This window comes from Ranitomeya variabilis, chromosome 5, assembly GCF_051348905.1.
Source record: "Ranitomeya variabilis isolate aRanVar5 chromosome 5, aRanVar5.hap1, whole genome shotgun sequence".
NCBI classification, from domain to species: domain Eukaryota; kingdom Metazoa; phylum Chordata; class Amphibia; order Anura; family Dendrobatidae; genus Ranitomeya; species Ranitomeya variabilis.
Window position 1 is genome coordinate 661,622,690 of NC_135236.1, and position 23,532 is coordinate 661,646,221.

Here is a 23,532-nt window from a genome sequence, read left to right on the forward strand (position 1 = left end):
GATCCTGTGTTATCTACTGTATATAGAGGTATTATCAGTCATTGTACAGGAGGAGGTGAGCTGTGTCATCATCTATTGTGAATGGTGGATCCAATGTAATCAACTATATAAGAGGTGTTATCAGTCATTGTACAGGAGGAGAAGGTGAGCTGTGACATCACCTATTGAGAATGGGGGATCCGGTGTTATCTACTGTATATAGAGGTGTTATCAATCATTGTACATTAGGAGGAGGTGAGCTGTGACATCACCTATTGTGAATGGTGGATCCTGTGTTATCTACTGTATATAGAGGTGTTATCAATCATTGTACATTAGGAGGAGGTGAGCTGTGACATCACCTATTGTGAATGGTGGATCCTGTGTTATCTACTGTATATAGAGGTGTTATCAGTCATTGTACAGGAGGAGGAGGTGAGCTGTGTCATCACCCATAACAGGACATATGGGGCCAATAAAAGGTTTATTGACGAGAATGAAAACTGCAAGGTTTCCTATTTTGTATTTTGATATAAATGGAGATTAGGAAAACTAACCCTTTTAAAGACAAAAACTCAGGAGATTCAAGTTTTGCATATGTTTTAATTATATTAGTATGATTCATACAGGCCCTATAGTATAGGAAATGGAGTTCAGCAGTCACATCATGTCTGCTGTCCACATCACGGCTGCAGCCAATCCCATGTACATACAGGCTGGAGGATTTGGAGTCGGGATCCTGAAGATGGCAAATAAATGTGATGTCTTACGCAGAGCTGCTCCTTTTTTTTTTTTTAGATAGATTAATATGATAGATAGATAATAGGTAAATAGATAATAGATAATAGCTAGATAATAGAGGGATGTGATGGATGGATAGATATGTTTTCCAAATCCCGTAGTGTTATTTCCCCTTTCTATAATTACGGCCTGTTCGTTGGTCACAGCAGAGCATGTCTACAAGTTTCGCCGCGTTCTTTAGCTCCGTTTCGCCCCGGCCTGTGTAATGCTGGTCCTCTCTTACACTCCCACCACTCACCACTTCATTATCATCTTTGCGGGGATTAATAGCTGTAAGATTTTGTATTTTGTGCCAGGTCTCGGATATCTTGTTACATTCCAATAAAATGAGCCTGAACTTTCTAAAAAGCTTTCAACCTCCAGGAGCCAACGGCACCATTTTATTTTTCTATTTTGTCTCAATTTTTAACATATTATTTTTCCTCTTTTTGAACAAATGTTGCTCCCATGAAATAAATATATCAGCGCGCCGTCTTTAGACTTATTATAAGCTGGCTGGAGACCAATGCGGCAGTACATTCCCAGACAGAGCCTTCCCTTAGACATGGCTTCCCCCTTTTACAACCGGCTGGTGATAAGGGAGACTGGTGAATGCTGATTCTCTTCGCACTTATCTTCCCTGTTTAGCTTACTACTAGTTTATTCAGTGAATGGGACTGCAGGATTATGGCCTCTTAGGTGTCATAAATACTAAAGATTACGGCAAGTCCTGTGATTACAGCAGCATAGACGTGACCACCGCCCCGGAAGTCAGAGGTAACAAGATCTCGTTCTCAGAGAAATCTGCTTCTTTCCCCACTTATGAGCCACTATTTCTTTTTTCCCTGCCTTCTAAACTCATCATTCACTTCGCCAAAATGGATAAAATCTGTTTTGATCGAAACAAGATGGACCGAGAGACCAAAGTTCACAGCTGGATATTGAAGACCATGGAGAGAGGAGTGACAAATTATGCTGTTTTTTTTTTCGTAAGTGCTTTAGCTCGTTCCCGAGCTGGATTCACAGCTACACTACTCAGTGCTACTGGATATTGACCTCCATGTTGCAGTGCTGGATTCAGAGCTACACTACCCAGTACTACTGAATATTGTCCTTCATGCTGCTGAGCTAGCTGGATTCATGGCTACACTACTCTGCACTACTGGATATTGATCTACATGCTGCAGAGTTGGACTCACAACTACACTATTCAGTCCTAGTGCCTATTGTCCTCCATGCTGCAGAACTTGATTCACAGCTGCACAACTCAATACTACCGCATGTTGACCTCCATGCTACAGAGCTGGATTCACAGCTACATTCCTCAGTACTACTACATACTGTCCTTCATGCTGCAGAGCTGGATTCACAGCTACAATACTTGGTTTTACTGCTACACTACTCAGTACTATAGCATATTGATCTCCATGCTGCAGAGCTGTATTCACAGGTACATTACTCAGTACTACTACATATTGTCCTCCATGCTGCAGAGCTGGATTCACAGCTACACTACTCAGTACAACTGCATATTATACTCCATGCTGTGGAGCTTAACTCATAGCTACACTAGTCAGTACTACTGCATATTGTCCTCCATGCTGCAGAGATGGATTAACAGCTACATTCCTCAGTACTACTACTTACTTTACTCCATGCTGCAGAGCTGGATTCACAGCTACAGTACTTAGTACTACTGAACATTGTCCTCCATGCTGCTGCTATACATGTTCTACATGTACACAGAAAAGCAGGCATTTCTCATGTATATATGTCTTGTGTATGGGACACAACATATCAGCCAGTGTCTCACCTGATAGTCACCAGAAAGGACATATATTTTTATCTTTTTAGAACTTTCTCTCCTCTTGGTTTTGGAGAACAATCATGTTTTTAGACCATTAGATGCCAGAGTAAAGGAATTTTTGCTAGCTCCTATTCCCATGTTTGTGGGAGTATGTCCTTAAATCCACACACAAGTTGCCAAATCTGGAGCAAGTTAAAATAAATATACATTTCCCTTTTAGGCAATCCTATGGGCATTCTGTGAATTTTGTGAAACTATTTGAATAGAAGCTAGATATCTCAGCGAGCTGTCACCACAAAGTATGCAATGAATGGAGGCTTTATTTTGTCTTCATCTCAGGCTCGTAGATGGCTTAGAATAACAGGGGGCAAATTATTACGTGCTCCCCAAGGAGGGCCATGTCCTTTAGAGCACTTCAAGAAAAAGTGAGAAATAATGTCACAAAAAGGGAATTAATAAAAAAAAAAATAAAAAAAATTCTGTGCTGCAATTAAATCTCAGTAACGCCCATATACTTGACTACTCGCCTGGATTGTCAAAGGAGACTTCTGAAAAAGAGGACATTTTGTTTGCTCCCGGCAGACAAATCTCCAAAATACAGATTATATTGCTTCCATTGACTTCATAGGCAGCATGTGGTGGCTGTGGTTCTAAAAAAAAAAATACTATCTAAAGTGAGTCTGTCACCGTTACGCCCAGTGGCATAACTGGTGTCATATTGGCCTAAGTGCAAAATTTGGACCGGGACTCCCACCAGCATGTTGGGCAGATCTATGGGCTCCTGTTGTAATGTCCTTTGTCCTAGCCTCCATCCTGTAATAATATCCTCAATTCTCTAGTAATGTTCCCCTGTCCTGGCACCTATCTTGTAATAGTGTCCCCCATCCTGTAATAACGTCACACATAATGGCCCCATTCCCAAGCATCGCATAAGCACAGCGCACTCGTCTCATAAGCACAGCCCACATGTCACACAAGCACAGGGCACATGTCACACAAGCACAGCGCACGTGTCACACAAGCATTGAGCACACGTTACACAAGCACAGGATATGCATCACACAGTGCAGTGCTAGTGTAAGGGGTGTACCACGATCGTGTAATACTCCCTTACCCCAGGTTAAATGTTACCTTCATGTAAGTGTTATATGTATTGCTATGTTTTGCTATGAGCATAGGGAAAGCGTAGTACCCTGTTCGGACCACTAGATGGGGCCCATGACACCGTATCATAATTAGTGGTGTAAATAGTTAACCATAGGAGGAGCTAGCTGGGGTAAGATAGGAAGACCTTCCTAGTTAGATTCAGTAGGGCCAGGCAGCTTGGTTGGGCGCAAGAGCCCAGGCTACCCAGCAGCTGCGCAACGTTAAGTTCAGTACCCAGCCATCCAGGGCCTGCTGGGCCAGAAGAATATCTAAGCAGCGGATTATAGCTGTGTTGAGGCGAAGGCTGAAAGCAGGGCCAGGACAGAATAGGGACACAGGTGGCTCCATAATGTGGCAACTCGCCGCGTGGGCTGATGCCCTCAGATCTGGAGTGAAACGGCTGAGGGAAACCCCAGGCACAGTGAGTTTGGACAGGGAGAATGCTGCGTTACCGTAAGAAGTGGTACGACCCGGGCATGTCCTCGAGGCCGAAAGAGGAGAGGCAGGGAAAAGTAAGAAATGTGAAATGTATGGAACCCGATGCTAAAAGTGTAACTGAAAAGGATGTGCTGCGAACAGTAACATGTAAAAGTTCATGTTTGAAGTTAAAGCTGGACTGTGTCTCAATTTGTGTGAACGGATCCTGCAACAACTGAGAAGGGATCCGGGTGGTACAGATAAGTGAGGCGAGTACCCTTATAAAAGAACATTGTTTGCATGTGACAGGAGGCCAGGGTGTGCAAAGACCATTAGTCTTGGCCACAACTATGGCCCTGGCCCTCCCTCACACACGCATCACACAAGCATAGAGCATGCGTCACACAAGCACAGGGCACATGTCACACAAGCACAGGGCACATGTCACACAAGCACAGGGCACGCATCACACAAGTACAGTGCACGTGTCAAACAAGCATAGAGCATGCGTCACACAAGCACAGCGCACTTGTCACACAAGCATAGGGCACAGCGCACAGGTCACGTAAGAACATCACACACGTCACACAAGGACAGCGTGCAACTGTACAGGTTATAACAGCTCCCCAGAACTCAGTACAGTTTTAGAGGGTCTCTTGCTGATGATTAGTGGTACAACCATTCCCTTCCCATCTCAATATGAAAGATCCTGATGGTCTTCACCTGAGACAAAGATTCAGCTCCGTATCTAATACCCTGGCCAAGCAGAGTGGTTTGCCGATGCCCCTTCCCAGTACTTGATGCACGTGCCTTTACTAGTCCCACTTCGAACTACACCACCGGCAAGTTTCCTTGGGGTGTTATCCAATGACCGTACTTGCTTCCAGATGGCATGGTCCGGACCTATGATAACACTGTCTGATACTGCTTGTTCTGTGAAAGTCTACACGCCTGCTGGCTCTGTATCTTCTTTTACATCTACATATGTATGTTCTGTTCTTGGCTTTTCGACAGCCTCTGGAGGTTGAGACGAGAATCAGCTGAACTTGGCAGAATGCTAATTCACAATTACTGTTCTTCATTAATTAATTGACATGTTCTTGTGTATTTAAGGAAGTCTGGAACGACTTTAGCGGAAAACCTTAAGCGTTTCCCAATGTATCTGTTTTCAGGCTTGTGTTCAAGAGAAATAGAGAAAATATTTTGGAAGGGAACGCTCGGGCCTATTGATTGTCACACGTTCACATGCACTAAATAGGTCTTTGTTCTGGATTTCCTTAAAGCAGCACATGTTCATTATTCTATTATACTCAGTTTACACCCAGATTGGCAGTAGATAAATAGCAGAGGTATAAGGTCAATGGGGGATAATCACTGGGAGGCGATGTGCTTCATGGTAGTACTTGAGGAAGTTCAATGTATTTTTCAAGTGTGAAGGTCCTCATATAATATCTTAAGAACATATGGTGCTCACATAACTGTGCCAGACAATGTCCCAAAATAATACCACCAAGAGCTCAACGAGATGAGTTCACAAGAAGCCACTAGGACACATAACACAATATGCATTTGGTAAGGACACGGTACCAATCCCTAAAATGTCCTGTGACCCTTTTGCAATACTTCTCTCCATCCTAGATGTGATAGCTAGGACCTAAGCTATTTTCAGTTTATAAACTTTGTAAAAAGTCCATCTTCTGCCTAATTCCCAAGGCAGTAGAATACGTTTTTAACTTTAAAACTTTTTTCTAAAACCAAAATTTTTGGCAACATCTTATAGCGACACCGAATGGTAACCTCATGATCATGGAGGTTCATCTTCCAGTAGAAAGTTCTCTCTAGTTTCACTTACTGAAATTATTTATCTACATCTGCTGGTGGTCTCCACAAGATGAAACACTAGCCTTCTAAACCTACATCAAAGATCTGCCACCAACTCAACCACCAAACCAACAAGAATCAGTATCTTGCTCAGAACCGATGAGGGGCAATAACCCCAAAACAGCTGTCTACAGATTGAAGTCCATTACTTTTGAAGGACTCAAAACTTGACTTATAAGGTGGATGTATCCAATTCTTTCTTATAGAATTTAGAACACTTTGCATAAATTTATCAAGATGTAACCGTACCTTACTTTTCACCACAGTCAACCATAGTCTCACATGGGTGTATTGTTAGCAGCCGGCACCTGTGCCCCGGTGTCTATGAGGTCTCAAGGTACCTTTAGAACTTATGAAGAACCAAGTGAAGCAAGTTGGAGATAATCGGTAGGGTGAAGGTCTCGCTACTGATTTGGGACTTTACATTACGCTCTTGATGTGTTCTCATCCTTGTTAACCTGCAGAAATCTAATAAGGTCCTTCACTGAAGAGCCTTGGTTGACTTCTTCAGGCTCTAATGTGCCACAGGAGTATGGCATCTGTTAAGCCGTACAGTCGCGATCCATAGATGATCCAACCATAAACCAATTGTCACATCTTTACGTTCTTCCATTTGCTCTCAATCACTTTAAAGTAAAAATAATAACAAGAAGCTCTTTCATAGAAAATCTTCAAATATAACGACAACTCAACTGAGCGTGACGGCATAGTATGGTCCTCCAGACAAATCTCCGAGCTTTGTGTACTCTTAAGACTTAAGATTGACTGACAAGTTTGACTACTGCGGTTGGGCGGCCTCCGCTTGTTTATTATGGGAATTTAGAACATTCTTCTATGGTTCTATCGGTTTCCATTAATGGTAACGTCAAGTTTTCTAAACTCCCCACCACTACCACCATTACCACGGCCATCATGAAAGCCAAGCTGCTGGTTTACATAAAAAAATAACAAACTATAAGGCTGATTATTTGTTTAGAGGGTCTAATAGCCTGGGCTCAGATGTGTAATTACTCGACGTAAGACCCTACCAGATTCCATAGAGGTTGCGCCACTTTATATCAAGCCCAAACCACTAGACGCCACAGAGATACCCAACATCACACCCAACCAATGTCTGACATTTCCACGTCCTTTGTCTCTGATGTCAGTTGACCGTGATGGGGAGTTGCCCATAATTGCCTTCTTTCATGAAATAGCGCCACCACTCTTGTCCATAGATTGGTCTGGTTGTGTTTTTGGGATCCTAGATAAGCCAAAAATGACCACCATTACTTCCAACCAGTAAGTGGAATCGAAAATTTGCCTGCTGGATGTCAAAGCCATAAACCATGTGAGACACCATTAGTTAATTATATCATTATATCATTGAGACAAAGAATCTTAATCCTAATTAATCAAAATTAAGGCTTGATAAAGTTGAATCCTGGTCGTCCCTGTTTGGGGGTATCCCACCTCGGTTCCTGGACCTCTTTGACCTATATGCATCAAACATAGCCTATATGTCTGATGAAGGGCTTTCACCTGAAACGTTAACGTAATTCTGTACTTACAATAGATGTGAAATACTGACAATAAATCCTATTAGAAGCATTTCCAAGTGCCTTGATGTGTGCGGCGCCTTCACTCTGTCTACTACAAATCTTAATCCTGTGTTTAAGAAAAACCTCCATCTTTTTCTTGTTGTACCCACACACTCTTTCGCCCCAGACAAAGAGTAAAATAATAACTTTGAGCTAATCAAATGGGTTTGCAGATCCTCTTTTCTCCTCCCTTTCATGCTGTTTCACTGAGACACTGAGAATTTGAGAAAGGAACTGCAGCTGCATCCCCCTCCTCTCCATCGACGTTTCTGTTGTTCTGTTGTGAATTTGTACATGTTGATAAAAAGAGATAATCTAAGCTGAAAATGTAGAAGGCGAATGCCCTAATCTCCTTTTTCATCAGTTTTCCCTTCTGCAGCCTCTATCTCTAATTTTCTGTTGTCTCTCAGCTAGTGGGTAGAGGCTAGCTGCTATGATGTCTCCCATACGCAGCGCACATCGGTATGAGGGATTCCTGCTCATGTGTCTGTAGAATGTTTGGAAGCAGCAGCATGGATGACATTATATAGTAGTAGTGAGCAGTGCAGCTGTGAATCCAGAAAGCAGCAACATGCAAGGCATTATACAAGAGTACTGTGCAGTGTAGCTGTGAATCCAGCACTGAAGTAAGTAACAAAATTTACTAGAAAGAGACAGCTCAGAGGTTTGTGTGTGTGTGTCCCTTCCTTGTCCATAGACTTCTCAATACGGTATTCTGATCCCTCAGTGAGCTAAGAGTCCGTCTTATACTGGGAAAAAAAATTTAAGCAGGATTTCAGAATGAATGATGATTTCTGGAGGCACAGAGGTAAAAGTGGCTCACACACGGAGAAAGAAGCAAGGATTTCTGATAAGATACATTACAAAGATTCTTATATTGCCATTTAATGACCATTGATCAGCAAGTTATCACTCATCCTTAGAGAGGTTACAACTTTTTGAGAGAGGAATAACCCTTTAAATGAAAGAGTGGTGTCCCCCTTTTAAGACCTTAGTACACAGCAGCTCCAGAGGACTGGGTCTGGTTGATGGGTAGAACAAGGAAGGCGGAAGGAAAAGATGGAGATTATTTGAGACAAATTTAAGGTCTGAATAAAACGGTGTAATACTTCATATCGCCTGCGGGGGCAGTGCAGGGAAATTGAACAGATGGATTCTGCTGGGTTCTTCCTCATCACTACAGCTGATTACTAGTACACCCTGAGATCATCTCATAGTTGATGGACCTATAGAATAAAAAAGCAAGTTTCCAAAGTGGACAACCCCTTTAAGGCCGTATGTACACAAGGAGGCTGAGCTTGTTTCCAGTTTTATGTCCCTTAAAGCTGCAGTGTTATATATATATATATATATATATATATATATATATATATAACAAGGAAGCAAACTCTCACTCCCAATATTATATAGTTGCCAAACAAGTTGTGCAGGGAGTCGGGAACGTCCACATAAATTAGATCAGACGCTTCTAGGTAAAACTATTTAAATTGGAGTAAGATATTCGGCATAGGAGAAAAATTCCCAGAAAATATTTTCAGGCAATTTTTCCCAGCTGATGTAAGCTTGGCGTCCACATTCCTGTATTATCAGGGGGTGGTGGGGGTGGTGGGATGGAAGGATGGACAAGAAGGGGGTGGTGGAGGGAGGGAAAAATAGAAGACAAAGAGTAAGGAGCTTTTACTACAGTGATTACGGTAGCAAAAAAAAAAAGGAAGGAGGAGGGGGAGCATTCACATATGAGATCATGTGATAAAAGTGGTGGGTCAAGCCTGGCAGGAGCTGTCGTCATAGGCTGATGGGCAAGGCAAACGCCTAGGTGTGCACAGCATCCTGCAGGGTTGCAGCTTCTGGGAGGAATATGACATTGTCTCATCCCATTTTACATTGTTCTTATTAATGAGCTTTTGGTAAAGTATCAGGAGCAGAAATGATCAGCAGATCCTACAGCCGGCACAGCCTCTCCGCCCTTTCCAAGTAAGTTATTAACTTTTTTTTCTGCAACCGTTCTGGCTCCAACCATTAATAGGAGCTAGATTCGCTTTTGAGTAGCAGACCCGAGTTGGGGAAAAAAAAAAAAAAGTGTTTTCTGCTCATCTCAATGTGTTTGTCTGGGTGACAATATCAGCTCTGCTGCATCCATATGGACCGTGTTATGTCGGATGGTAGCTTCATGATTTGCAGTTTTGTTTTTTTTTTACTTATCGCTTTGGGGTACCACTTCAGCTTATGGAGATCAGGCAATGCACTCTGGGAAATGTAGGAGAGCTCATTTGCATATTCAAGTTTTTGCTGCAGTTGTAGAGACTAAGGGACTCATCGGTAAGGTAAAGACTGGATGGATGTGGTGGTTTTGGGCATTATCTGGTACAGGTATAGCAGAGCTGAGCTGGTCAATCAGCGTGATGATACTGTGGGATATTACGACATCCAGGTATAGCAGAGCTGAGTTGGTGATGCCTTAGGATACTATGACGTATAAATATAGCAGAGCGGAGTTGGTAATACCGTGGGATATTACGACGTATAGATATAGCAGAGCTGAGTTGGTGATGCCTTAGGATATTACGACGTACAGATATAGCAGAGCTGAGTTGGTCAATCTTGCGATATTACAACTCTTTGGTTTTACATAGGACTGCAGGTTAAGTCCACTGCAGCCTTCTTCAGCGCTATGACAATGTCAGCTCTGCTACAACTGTACGAGGCGTGCAGAAATCGAGAGGGCAGTTTTCAGTTTTGATCTTCTAGAGTCCATGATGGGAGTTGTAGTTTTACGAGCGGCTCATAAGAGCCTTTCCTGTAATGTAGAGCCTGGATGCGGACAGGCGTGGCGGCTTTTACAGCTGCAGTGTTCTTTCTTTCTTTCTTTCTTTCTTTCTTTCTTTCTTTCTTTCTTTCTTTCTTTCTTTCTTTCTTTCTTTCTTTCTTTCTTTCTGCATTTTAGTAAATGATGGTTATTATCTTGGGACGTCTTTAACCCTTACGTTAATATTTGTGTGAATCCATCCTGCAGCTGTTGCAAAACTACAACTCCCAGCATGCCATGACAGCCAGTGATTGCAAGGGCATCCTGGGAGTTGTAGTTTTCCAACAGCTTCGGGACACGCGGGTTACCCACCACTGTTACATAGAAGATCAGATGTGGAGTCACTTTATTCATTGTAGTAAGCAATTGCTTAACTGGCAATTACCCTCTATTCGTGTACTCTCAGCTTTGACACTGGTATTGGGGCCCTCTGGCACTGTTATGGGGGAACTGTTATGGGGCCCACTGGTATGGGGGCCCTCTGGCACTGGTATGGAGGCCCTCTGGCACTGTTATGGGGGAACTGTTATGGGGCCCTCTGGCACTGGTATGGGGGCCCCCTGGCACTGGTATAGGGGCCCCCTGGCACTGGTATGAGGGCGGCTCTCACTGTTATGGGAGAACTGATATGGGACCATGTGGCACTGTTATAGGGGCCCTTTGTCACTATTATGAGGGCACTGTTATGGAAGCACTCTGTCACATAATTTCACATAAAACTCCAAAAATGGGCTTGACATAATTGTGGGTAAGCAACTTTGTTTCAAATATGTGATGCTCGTTCAAACTCACCTGTGGCAAGTGACAGGTGTGGGCTATATGGAAATAGCACCTGAAACCAGATAAAAACTCAATCTTTACATTGTGCGTCTGTGTATGATACACTAAAATGGAGAAGAGAACTGTCTGAGGACCTGAAAACTACAACAACCTCAATGTTACAAGTCCATCTCCAGAGATATTGATAATCCTTTATCCACTGTGCGCAACCCATGGCACGATAGCGAAGTCCCTCGACGTGCAAGTTTTTGTGTTGCTATTTCTTTTGTTTGCAATTATTTGTGTATGTATGGCTGTCTGTGTATGCAGGTAGGTATTTCTTTTGTTTGTAGGTATGTGTATGGTTTTTTCAATATGCAGGTATTTCGGTATGGAGATATTTCCAGGCCTCTGTGCTGGTATCCATTTGTGTCTGTATGTATTTGTACTTTTTGTGTATGTAATTGTGTGGATATGTTTCTTGTGTACGTAGATATGTGTTTTGTATTTCATGTCTATGTGTATGGAGTGTATGGTGTTTGTTGTGTATGTTTGTATTTCATGTCTGTGTTTCTGGTGTATATAGTCTTGTGTGTATGCGTTTCTTATGTATGTTATGTATGTGTGTATTATACATACACTGATGAACAAAAGACTAATAATGTGTTGAACGTCTGACTTTCAGGCTCCATATCTCACCATCCACTACTGCATTTATCGTGAGACCACCATCATTTTATAGACGATCATCTTGGCTATCTCATACATAAATGTGACTTGCAGCTATTTAGCATATGATTAGTTATGCAGATTCTCGTCATGTCTCATTGTTAATGTTTTGATCCGGGTGGTGAAAACATATTTTTCTTCCCGAATCCTACAAATTACACCCTGTTCTCACATTCCCTAATAGCTCCGTGTGTTATTAGGTTGATTCCCAAGTGAAAGGTCATTGGGTCCAATCGAGAAGCATCCATGAAGAAGATTTCCCAAGAAAAGAGAAACGGCATCATCCAGCTCATCAATAGGGGTCTCTCAACCAAGAACATTGCCAAACCGCATCATGTGAGGCCATGACAGCTGGAAGAATGCAAAGTGAAGTCCGTCCATCTATTCAGAAGCCAAGAGGTGGACTTCCAGGCAAAATATCGGAGACAAGTCGCCTCATCACAAGGTCTATCAGTTCTGGAGCGACAAACATGGCAGTGGAGGAGGCTCGTATGCTCCATAATAGTGAGATCACAGACGTCCATGGAACACACCTTACACAAGTTTGGAACGGAGGCCTGAAAAAAGGTGACGAAGCTTCAACTTCAATATTGTCATAAGAAGTTTCAGGTCGAGTTTGAAAAAAAGTATGAAAAGTGGACAGTAGAAGATTGGAAACGAGTGATTTGGAGCTATGAGATGAAAGTCTATAGACTAAGCTCTGATGGGAGCAAATGGGTCTGGAAGAAACAAGGGAAAAGGGTCTAACGGGTTGAGAAATCGAAGGAACTGTCAAGTTCGGTGGAGGAAGCCTGATGAAATGGGGTTGTTTCACAACCAAAGGCGTTGGATACTTGACCAGGATCGATGGTGGTCTCAATGTTGAGCTATATGTGGGTATCCTACAAAGATGAGTTACTTCATACATTCGAGTACTATGGGTGTGAAAAGGAGGACCTAGTGTTCCAGAAGCACAACGACCAGAAGCATATGTCGAGATTGGCGAAGAAATGGTTTAATGACAATGAAGTAGAGGGGCTGGATTGGCCTCCACAGTCCCCAGACCTCAACCCAATCAAACACTTGTGGTAGAGTTGAAGAAAAAGCTGTAAACAGACCCAAGTGAGGCGACCAATAGGCACCAACATGGGGAATGGTGTAGAAGAGACCTGGGATCTGACTTTGGTTGAGACATGCTTGAATCTGATCCCAGAGCAGCCCAGAAGGATCCAGGCAGTGGTGAAAGCCAAAGGTGGATTTACAAAATCCTAACAAAATAATAAAAATTAAAATTAAGATTTCTAAGAGAAAAACAGTAACAATGCAGCGACATGACAAAAATCTGCATAACTAATCATATGCTAAATATCTGCAAGTCATATTTATGTATGAGATAGCCAAGATGATTGTCTATAAAACGATGGTGGTCTCACGATCGTAGCAGAAGTGGATGGTGAGATACGGAGCCTGAAAGTCAGACGTTCAAAACATCGTTCCCTTTTTGCTCATCAGTGTATATGTATATGTGTTTATTGTATAAGTCGGCGTGTGTGTATTTGTTTCTTGTATATGTATGTATATGTTTGTATATGTTTCTTGTGCATGTAGGTACGTGCGCATGTAGGTACGTGTGCGCATGTAGGTATGTGTGCGCATGTAGGTATGTGTGCGCATGTAGGTATGTGTGTGCATGTAGGTGTGTGTGTAAGTGTGTGTGCGCATGTAGGTTTGTGCGCATGTAGGTGTGTGCGCATGTAGGTGTGTGTGTAAGTGTGTGTGCGCATGTAGGTGTGTGCGCATGTAGGTATGTGTGTGCATGTAGGTATGTGTGCGCATGTAGGTGTGTGCGCATGTAGGTGTGTGCGCATGTAGGTGTGTGCGCATGTAGGTGTGTGCGCATGTAGGTGTGTGCGCATGTAGGTGTGTGCGCATGTAGGTGTGTGTGTAAGTGTGTGTGCGCATGTAGGTGTGTGCGCATGTAGGTGTGTGTGCATGTAGGTATGTGTGCGCATGTAGGTGTGTGTGCATGTAGGTATGTGTGCGCATGTAGGTGTGTGCGCATGTAGGTGTGTGCGCATGTAGGTGTGTGCGCATGTAGGTGTGTGCGCATGTAGGTGTGTGGGCATGTAGTTGTGTGCGCATGTAGGTGTGTGCGCATGTAGGTGTGTGCGCATGTAGGTGTGTGCGCATGTAGGTGTGTGTGCGCATGTAGGTGTGTGTGCGCATGTAGGTGTGTGTGCGCATGTAGGTGTGTGTGCGCATGTAGGTGTGTGTGCATGTAGGTATGTGTGCGCATGTAGGTGTGTGTAAGGGTGTGTGCGCATGTAGGTGTGTGCGCATGTAGGTGTGTGCGCATGTAGGTGTGTGTGCATGTAGGTGTGTGTGCATGTAGGTATGTGTGCGCATGTAGGTATGTGTGTGCATGTAGGTGTGTGCGCATGTAGGTGTGTGTGTAAGCATTTGTTGTGTATGTAGGTATGTGTGTATGCATGTATTGTATGTGTCTATGTATTTGTATTTCCTGTGTGTGTCGGTGTATGTGTTTCTTGTGTGTATGTGCTTATTGTGTAAGTAGGATTGTACTCTATTGTGTTTCTTGTATGTATTAATTCCTCGTGTATGCAGTCATCTGTAAGCGCTTCATTATTAATCACACAATTGCGCCATTTTCAAAGACTACGGTGTAAGAATACAAGAGAATGCAAAACCGTGCCAAACATTCCGTACACGGTACATACATACAAACACACATTCATTTTTTTTTCTCAAGGATATTTGTGCTAATGACCCCATCATCCGTTATTGTGGGTTTCATACTTGGTTTTTGGACTTTATGCAGCTTGAACGTTCTGTGTACTCTGGTAATCTAGTTATAATAGGATAATAGGGCACTGCCCGGGGTGGACTGACCCCAGATCGGCCTCTTCTATGGCAGGTTAACCGCTTCATTGCCACTGTGACCTGTGGGAATTTGAACCCTTAAATCACCAGAACAATTTTGCCCAAAGTACTTCTTGGCCCTTTCTTTTTTTTTTTTAGGTTGATCTGACTACATGAGGGAATTTCAACTTCCAATTGATTATTCTGTTAATTTTTGGCTTCAAATTCGTGCACCACTCCCAGAATTTTTAGGTATTAGAGGCACAAACCCTAATTTCTATGATGCTGCAGGACTAAACTTGGGCAAGGATTTACCTCCAATATATGGGCCGAAAAATATGGGATCCCGTAATTTGCTGGTGTAAATTTAGTTCAAGAATTCTCTAAAATCAGGCAATGTTACCAAGGAGCTTTTGGGAAAGTTGACAATTCATCATAAAAATGTCCATCATGGCCAGCAGTTATATAACAGCGATTGCCACTGTCCTCGGACGAACAAGTGCAACAGATTCCATAATCCTCTGGTCATCACCTTTTATTCAGACCCCCATTTTTATCATATCATGGTATGTTCCTGTGATGTCATTGGTGTCTATACCATATATGGGCAGAAAGTCTGAGGACCTTCAATGGACCTTACCATATATGGGCAGAAAGTCTGAGGTCCATTGAAGGTCCTCAGACTTTCTGCCCATATATGGTGTAGACACCAATGACCTCACAGGAAGATACCATGATAAGATAAAAATGGGGGTCTGAATTAAAGGTGACGTCCATAGGATTATGGAATCTGTTGCACTTGTTCGTCCAAGGACAGTGGCAATCGCTGTTATTTAACTGCTAGCCATGATGGACATTTTTATGATGAATTGTCAGCTTTCCCAAAAGTAGAGTAAAATCTAATTATTTTTATCTTTCCCCTTTATGATAATTTTTCAAGATGTATTTTTGGACGGTGATCTTTCATTCACTTTTGTTGTTGCCTCCCCTGCCGCTGACAATGGTATGTGCGCAGAGGTCAGCAGATAAGACTTTGGAATTCAGAGGAAACTTCTCAGCGCACCTAATCCGTTAATTAAATACAAGGACTCGGGTTTAGCGCATTGGATCACTTTCATTTTCTGCTCTTTCAAAGCAGAAAATCATCTTTTTCCTCTATCAAATCTATTTGTTAGCTGTCATTAACCGCTTGAATATTCTTTGCTTTGTTTTATGTGACTTTTAGTTTTGGTTTTTTTTTTATCTTCACTTCTTTTCAGCTTGGCGTCCCATATACGCCATGTGACCACTGCAGACAATCATTGACATCAGATAATTTTGCCTTATATCGCTGAGACTAGAGATTGTAAATTGTCTTGGACAATTCCTTCAATTTTTATTTTGTCATCTGAAAGGGGATTTTAATACTGAAACCTATTAGAATGAGTCATCAATATTAAAGGGATATATTCCCATCTTTATAAATGGGTATTTTCAGATAGTGCTTGTAAATACAAGCAATTTTGCAATTTACTGCTTGTTAAAAATTTTAGCCGTTCTTGAGATATTAACACTTTTCTTTAGTTTACAGCTTGTTGCCTTGGAGACCGACCACCACTGCTAGACAGCAGAACATGTGCAATGCTTACAATTTCTTTTGTATCGAGCTTGTAAGCGGTGTTTTGAAGTTGGCCAGGATTGCTGGAGCTCTCTGTTACCTTCTAACCCCAGCCGGAGTTAATGCAGTTGATAATGAGTTTATAATCTAGACATCAGCCGATAGAAGCGGTGGTCGGTCTCCTTGGCAATGAGCTGTGAACAAAAGAAAAGTATTAATATCTCAAGAACGGTTGTAAATTTTAAAAAGCAGTAAATTACAAAAGTGCTTGTTATTACAAGATCTATCCAACACGATATCCATCTATAAAGATGGAATAACCCTTTAAATTTAAAGGGGCTCTCTCCCATCTGATTGGTTAATTGAAGAGATCATAGTACACTACTCCAGTGTCAATAATAAAGGCCCAGTAGCCCTTAGTAGAGTTTTTTTTCTGCAGGATTGTTATTTCTGCGTACACCCCTATCCCTATAATCTAATAGGTGCTGTCCCTTTTCGAACGCCTGCAGAAATGGATGTAGTTCAGCTTTCACAAAACAGATAGGAATTAAAAAAAAAGGTTTTTTTTGCATTTTGCCTGCAGTTACCACTAGGGGGAGCTTTCCGCATACAGTTTTATTATACAGTTTAATGGATGGAATGTATACAGTAAGCTTGTAAGCTCCCTCTAGTGGTGAGTTCAGGTAGTCAGAATTTTATCATTTAGGTCTATGCAGCAGATTTGGTGCCTTGTATTGGAAAAATGGAGCTCAGACCGCAATAAAGATATATTAAGGGATTAATTATCACAAAATGTGGGATCTATTCAGATTAAAATAATTACATTTTATAAAGCGTGGACAATCCCTTTAAGAACCAGCTCACTGCAATCTGTCAACGTTACTTAGGTGAGAATAAAGTTTGGCATAAAGCAAATTTTCAGCGAAAAGAAAAACAAAAATGTCATGAAAGCCGCAGAACACAGGGAAACAATACACTTTTGTTGTAAGTGTTTATTTTCACAACTTTGAGCCCAGCGGAGATCTCAGGCATGGGTGCATGCTGGGACGGGAGCCCTTTCAGGTGAAAGCAGCAGTTTCTCCCAGACCTTGAGGGTAATTTGCAGGAGTTTTAATGTGAAGGTGGTTGGAAGTCAGGAGATGACACTGGGTCATAGCAAATAAACATGCGGCTGAAACAGAATGTGCCGGGGAAGAACAAGGACCTGTTGTTTTGGATGTTCTTCCTTGTGAAATGTAGACTCTATAGGGTTAAAACAAGTCAAAAGTCAAGGGGGAATGTGCAAAAATAGAAGAGATAATTTTTTTTTTTCAGAATGGCGCCACCTCTGTCTACTGGCCATGTCTGGTAGTGCAGTTTTTAGATATTAGATCCATCACCATTTTCATACTTGGTTCCATATTTGTACACTTTTTTTTGTTGTTGCTTTTGTTTAACCCCACTAGCTCCTGTTGCTGGCATTATAACAAGCAGTCGAATGATCCAGCTTCAAGTCGCCTAGGGGTACCTAAAAAATAAAAAAAATAAATTTTTTTTATATATATATATATTTATTTATTTTTTATTTTTTTTTAAATAAATACGAATTTAAATAAATACAAAAAATAAAGAATATATATTGTTTTAATACATTTTATAAAATAATATAGAAATAATCAAAAAATGAAACTGATCTAAAATTGTAGTTTTACCCCCTTCCTCTCCTTTTTAAAATTCAGAAATAAAAAAAATAAACATATTTTGTATCGTCATGTCTTAGAAAATATACAGTTATGCGCTTAAAAAAATTAAACTCCTGAAATGATTTTTTAAAGAAAAATAAAGATCAAAAAGTCACACGTACCCCCAAATAGAATGTGGGAACAAACAATACAATTTCGTTAATGGACAAAACAAAAAGATATGGCTTTTAAAAAAGTAAAAATAAAAACAAACCCTAAAACTTGCCATGTCATAATGGGTTAAAATTTAAAGTGATAGGCACCAAATTTTTATTGGAGCCCCTTATCTCCACCTGTTCCCTTGAGACATGGATGTTATCATGGAATCAGGAGTGATAATAAATGATTTATGTCTATGAGCAACTTTGAATTCCATCTTTACCACCAAGCTCCAATGACCAGAGTTGCTCATAGTATCCTTAAGATGCGTATCTCATTTGATTACATGGAAAAGTATGTTGAAGTGTGAATTGAGCTTATAAATGTGGCCAAATTTGGTTTTCGAGACTAAATTGGTGAGTTCTCCGCTACTAAAAAGTCTGAATTGTTCACTTTGATGTCCCTGTTCTGCATAAGGATGTCAGTAATGCTGTGGAGGCAAAGCAGGCAACAGTCAAGGGCTCCTTGAAAAGTGGGGACCAGCTCTGGTTGGTCCCATACTTTTTATTACTGAATGGTCAATATCTGTTCTCTCCTCCCTAGATGAAGAAAATTGTTATCAAGCAATGGGGTGGTAGTAAGTACTTCTTTTACAGTTATTGCCCCTTTTAAAAGGAACTCCTCATGTTTAAAAGCTCAGTCCAATCTGCAGGTACCATGATTTAGAGCAGGAAGAGCTGAGAAGATTGATATATATGTTTGTGGGAAAAGATTAAGTAGAACTAGCAATTTATTCGCTTTATCCTCTGCTCATTCTGAGCTTTGAAGTCCAGTGGGTGGTTCTACATCACTGAGTAGGACCGCCCACTGGACTTCTAATCCCAGAGGTTTAAATGAATAAATTACCAGTTCTACTTGATCTTTCCCCACACATGTATATATCAATCTTCTCAGCTCCTCCGGCTCTATATCATGCAGCCCGCAGATTGAACTGTGTAGGTTCCCTTTAAGTATCGAATTAAGGGAAAATGGTCTTTGAATGGGTTCAATAAGTTATACGAGGCACAGATACAGACACGTTGATGTAATTTTACCTGCCAAAAAAAGTGATTCTGGCCAGACATAACTTCTCGAAGGCTCTCCGTGGGTGTGGGCTTAATCTTACAAGATGACAGAAGAATCTTAATTACTGTTTTCTGTGCGTGATGAGAGCTATAGTATCACATCATCCACATAATAACGTAGAAGCGATGGAATTCCTCTCCGCGGGAGTCCGACCAGTGCACACTACAGCATAGTATTCCACTACTGTCACTCACTAATCTTCTCATTAAAGTCTAAGGCGTGTATTGTTCTTAATCTGCAGCTCCTGTTGGAAAGTCAGTCTAAGCAGTCATTTAAAGGGCCACTAACCTTAAAATCGGCAGCTTTCAAAGTTCACGCCAAAGAATTCAAATAGCTTAATTTTTTTTTTGTACGCAGCCCTCATGCAGACCAATGCGTTTCCATGGCTGAAGACTACAAATGAATTTTTGCACGTAGCCTAGACTCCCTTGAATCGTCTCCAGCGCCGTCAACCTATACTTTTTCAAGGTTTTCAAGATCATAACGAGTTTTCCAACATTTTCATTCTACTTTTCTCATGTAAGAAAACTACTTGCTGTCAGTGAATGGGGAATAAAAACCCTTTCTGACCTACAGCTGAGAATTTACCAAAATTTTACGCAGGTTATGCCAGTAGTGTACCATACAACATGCAGTGAGGCCAGTAAACTATTAAGATGGGGGGTATGTAGGGGGGTGGACAATGAAAAATTCAGGAGGTATGGCATGGACTCATAAGTTTAGCCAACTCCATACCTGGTGGGTACCAACTATTGTAACCAGCAGACACCAATCAGTACTTGTGATGAAAGCTACCTCTGATCCTCTTTAACCCCCTTAGATGCCGTGGTGAATATGAGCCATGCATACAGGGGGGGAGGTTAATATGAGCCATGCATACAGGGGGGGGAGGTTAATATGAGCCATGCATACAGGGGGGGAATATGAGCCATGCATACAGAAGGGGGGTTAATATGAGCCATGCATACAGAAGGGGGGTTAATATGAGCCATGCATACAGAAGGGGGGGTTAATATGAGCCATGCATACAGGAAGGTGAATATGAGCCATGCATACAGGAGGGGGGGTGTCAATATACAGTATGGAGAACTGTGTGTGGCCATAATACAGTATTGAGCATCATGTGTGGCCGTTATACAGGATGGTGCATCATGTGTGGCCGTTATACAGGATGGAGCATCATGTGTGGCCGTTATACAGGATGGAGCATCATGTGTGGCCATTATACAGTATGGAGCATCATGTGCGGTCATTATACAGGATGGAGCATCATGTGCGGTCATTATACAGGATGGAGCATCATGTGTGGCCATTATACAGTATTGAGCATCATGTGGCCGTTATACAGTATGGAGCATCATGTGTGGCCAATGGCCATTATACAGTATGGAGCATCATGTGCAGTCATTATACAGTATGGAGCATCATGTGTGGCCATTATACAGTATGGAGCATCATGTGCGGTCATTATACAGTATGGAGCATCATGTCTGGCCATTATACAGTATGGAGCATCATGTGTGGCCATTATACAGTATGGAGCATCATGTCTGGCCATTATACAGTATGGAGCATCATGTCTGGCCATTATACAGTATGGAGCATCATGTCTGGCCATTATACAGTATGGAGCATAATGTGTGGCCATTATACAGTATGGAGCACTGTGGCCATATTTTTTTTTGTTTATAATTATTGTATATAAAACAGTGTGATCAGCAGTGCTAAATGGCTGTGGTTGGAACATGGATATGGGTGTGACTAGTTGTGAAATGGGTGTGGTCAGAGGCGTGGCCTAAAATTTGCCGCGGCGTAGTGCGCCGCAAACTTTATACCTCCTTCCCTTCTTTAAAAGTTGGGAGGTATGGTACCACATTTTCCAGATCATGGCAAGTGCCACAAATCCCATAGGGAATTAATGAGGCCGAACGCAGTGTTGCTGTAAGTGATCCGTTACGCGGCACATGCAGGCGACTTTCACATCAGCGATTATTGCCAAAAGTCACTGCCGATAGTGTTATACTCACCAAAGGGGGAGGCAGCACTAAAAGTGCCTAGGGCAGCAGAAACTCTAAATACGGCCCTGGGCACCACATAGTCCTCCCTGGAGAATAATGGCCCCATGTAGTCCACCCTACAGAATAATGACCCAACGTAGTCCTCCCTGCAGAATAATGACCCCACATAGTCCTCCATGCAGAATAATGGCCCCACATAGTCCTCCCTGCAGAATAATGGCCCCACATAGTCCTCCCTGCAGAATAATGGCCCCACATAGTCCTCCCTGCAGAATAATGACCCCACATAGTCCTCCATGCAGAATAATGGCCCCACATAGTCCTCCATGCAGAATAATGGCCCCACATAGTCCTCCCTGCAGAATAATGGCCCCACATAGTCCTCCCTGCAGAATAATGGCCCCACATAGTTCTCCCTGCAGAAAAATGGCCCCACATAGTCCTCCCTGCAGAAAAATGGCCGCACAGTCCTCCCTGCAGAAAAATGGCCCCACATAGTCCTCCCTGCAGAAAAATGGCCCCACATAGTCCTCCCTGCAGAAAAATGGCCCCACATAGTTCTCCCTGCAGAAAAATGGCCCCACATAGTTCTCCCTGCAGAAAAATGGCTCCACATAGTCCTCCCTGCAGAAAAATGGCCCCACATAGTCCTCCCTGCAGAAAAATGGCCCTACATAGTCCTTCCCACAGAATAATGGCCCAGCATAGTCCTCCCTGCAGAATACTGGCCCCTCAAAGTCCTCCCTGCAGAATAATGGCCGCATGTAGTCCTCCATAGAGAATAATGGCCCCACATAGGGGTGGTGGTTCTGATGTCGCGGGCCAAATAAAACCACCCTGTGGTCCAGATTTTGCTCACACGGCAGAATTTGACATGTGTGGTCTAATGTGTAGGCAAAGGGGCTTCTGCACATATATCAACCATTACGGTAGAATGTTATGGGCATGCTCTGTGATCTGTGCAGAGATCACTGAGCAGAGAGGGCGAGGAGGTGAGAATAATTTATTCTATTCTAGAAGGCGATCCCTGTTTTATCTATAGAAGTATCAGCCTATTGTAAAAACTGCAAGATTTCAGGATTTTTTTTTTTTTAAATAATAATGTGAAAGTGAAATAAAAAGTTAGAAAAAAGACCCCAAACCGTACTATAAGTCACTTTCTGATGACACAGGTACTAGTAAGTAAATTTAAGCTCCAAAATAGAATTTTTGGATAATTCCTCGGAAAAGCGGAGGAATTAAACCACAGCCTAAAAAAAAAATACCACTGGGACAATAGGATATCCCAGGAGTCACTGCTGCCCGGTCCTATCCTTTATCAATGTTTCTCCAAAGCTAAACATATTGTTCCAATTGAGCGAATCAACTCGTGCAATATGGCGGGGAGGGGGCAGAAAACCGGCTGTTCATGACCTCTCGCTATTCTCCCTTCCAAACACATGCTCATCGTCACGGTATATGATTGTTAGTGGGGATGGAGGGTTTTTTTGCTTTTTTTATTATTACACAGACATTGTCCTAATAAGGGAAAAGATTTCAACTCTTTTTGGTGATGCAAGAAGGGGAAAAAAAAAGTCAGCGTGTGACTATTCAGCGAGCTGCTGATTAATGAGGATGAGGTGTGGCTTGGCGGGTACGTCCGCAGCCTGGCTCACCATTGTGTCATGACTGTTTTATGGGACATCATTTTTGGATTCCTTCTTTTTTTTTTTTTTTTTTTTAACGTGCCAAAATATCTGCATGAAACATTTCACTCGGCCAAAGGTGATATCTTCTCTTTATTTAACAGAGAATTTAGCTCTTTAGATCATCATGTTTTTGGCCAGCGGAATTTTTTTTTTTATATACTAACAGCGCCACTCCTGTCCTGAGGCTATGCCTGGTATTGCAGCTTAAAAATATTGATGTGAATAGATCGGGATGAACTGCAATACCAGACATAACCTATAGACAGGAGTGGTGCTGTTTCTTGAGAAGAGCCTATCTAGTTAAATGTGAAAATAATCTAGAAGTAACTTGAATAAATGAGGATTGCTAAGGTGCCTCTATTTAGAGTGGCGTCAGCGTGCCACCAGAAATAGAGTAACCAAAGTGACCCTATAAATGGTGTTACCAGAGCGTCCCCCTTACCAAACTAAGCAGAGTGCTCCTGGATTTATAGACTAGGCAGCGTGCTCCTGGATTTATAGACTAGGCAGAGTGCTCCTGTATTTATAGACTAGGCAGGGT

The 23,532-nt window shown here is 42.1% G+C and overlaps 1 protein-coding gene across 8 annotated transcripts in view; it reads left to right on the forward strand.

Moving 5' to 3' along the window:
• Positions 1–23,532, forward strand: part of CALD1 (caldesmon 1) — a 146,141-nt gene that overhangs the window by 83,947 nt on the left and 38,662 nt on the right. The window contains exon 1 of one of the 8 annotated variants that reach the window (XM_077266544.1): positions 9,329–9,564. The exons of 6 other annotated variants lie outside the window; for them this stretch is intronic. In XM_077266544.1, the coding sequence (XP_077122659.1) occupies positions 9,518–9,564 (47 nt within the window). In that variant the 5' untranslated portion in view covers positions 9,329–9,517. Of the gene's footprint in view, positions 1–9,328; positions 9,565–23,532 lie in introns of those variants that run through there. One more of the 8 variants, XM_077266539.1, reaches the window with a different exon arrangement.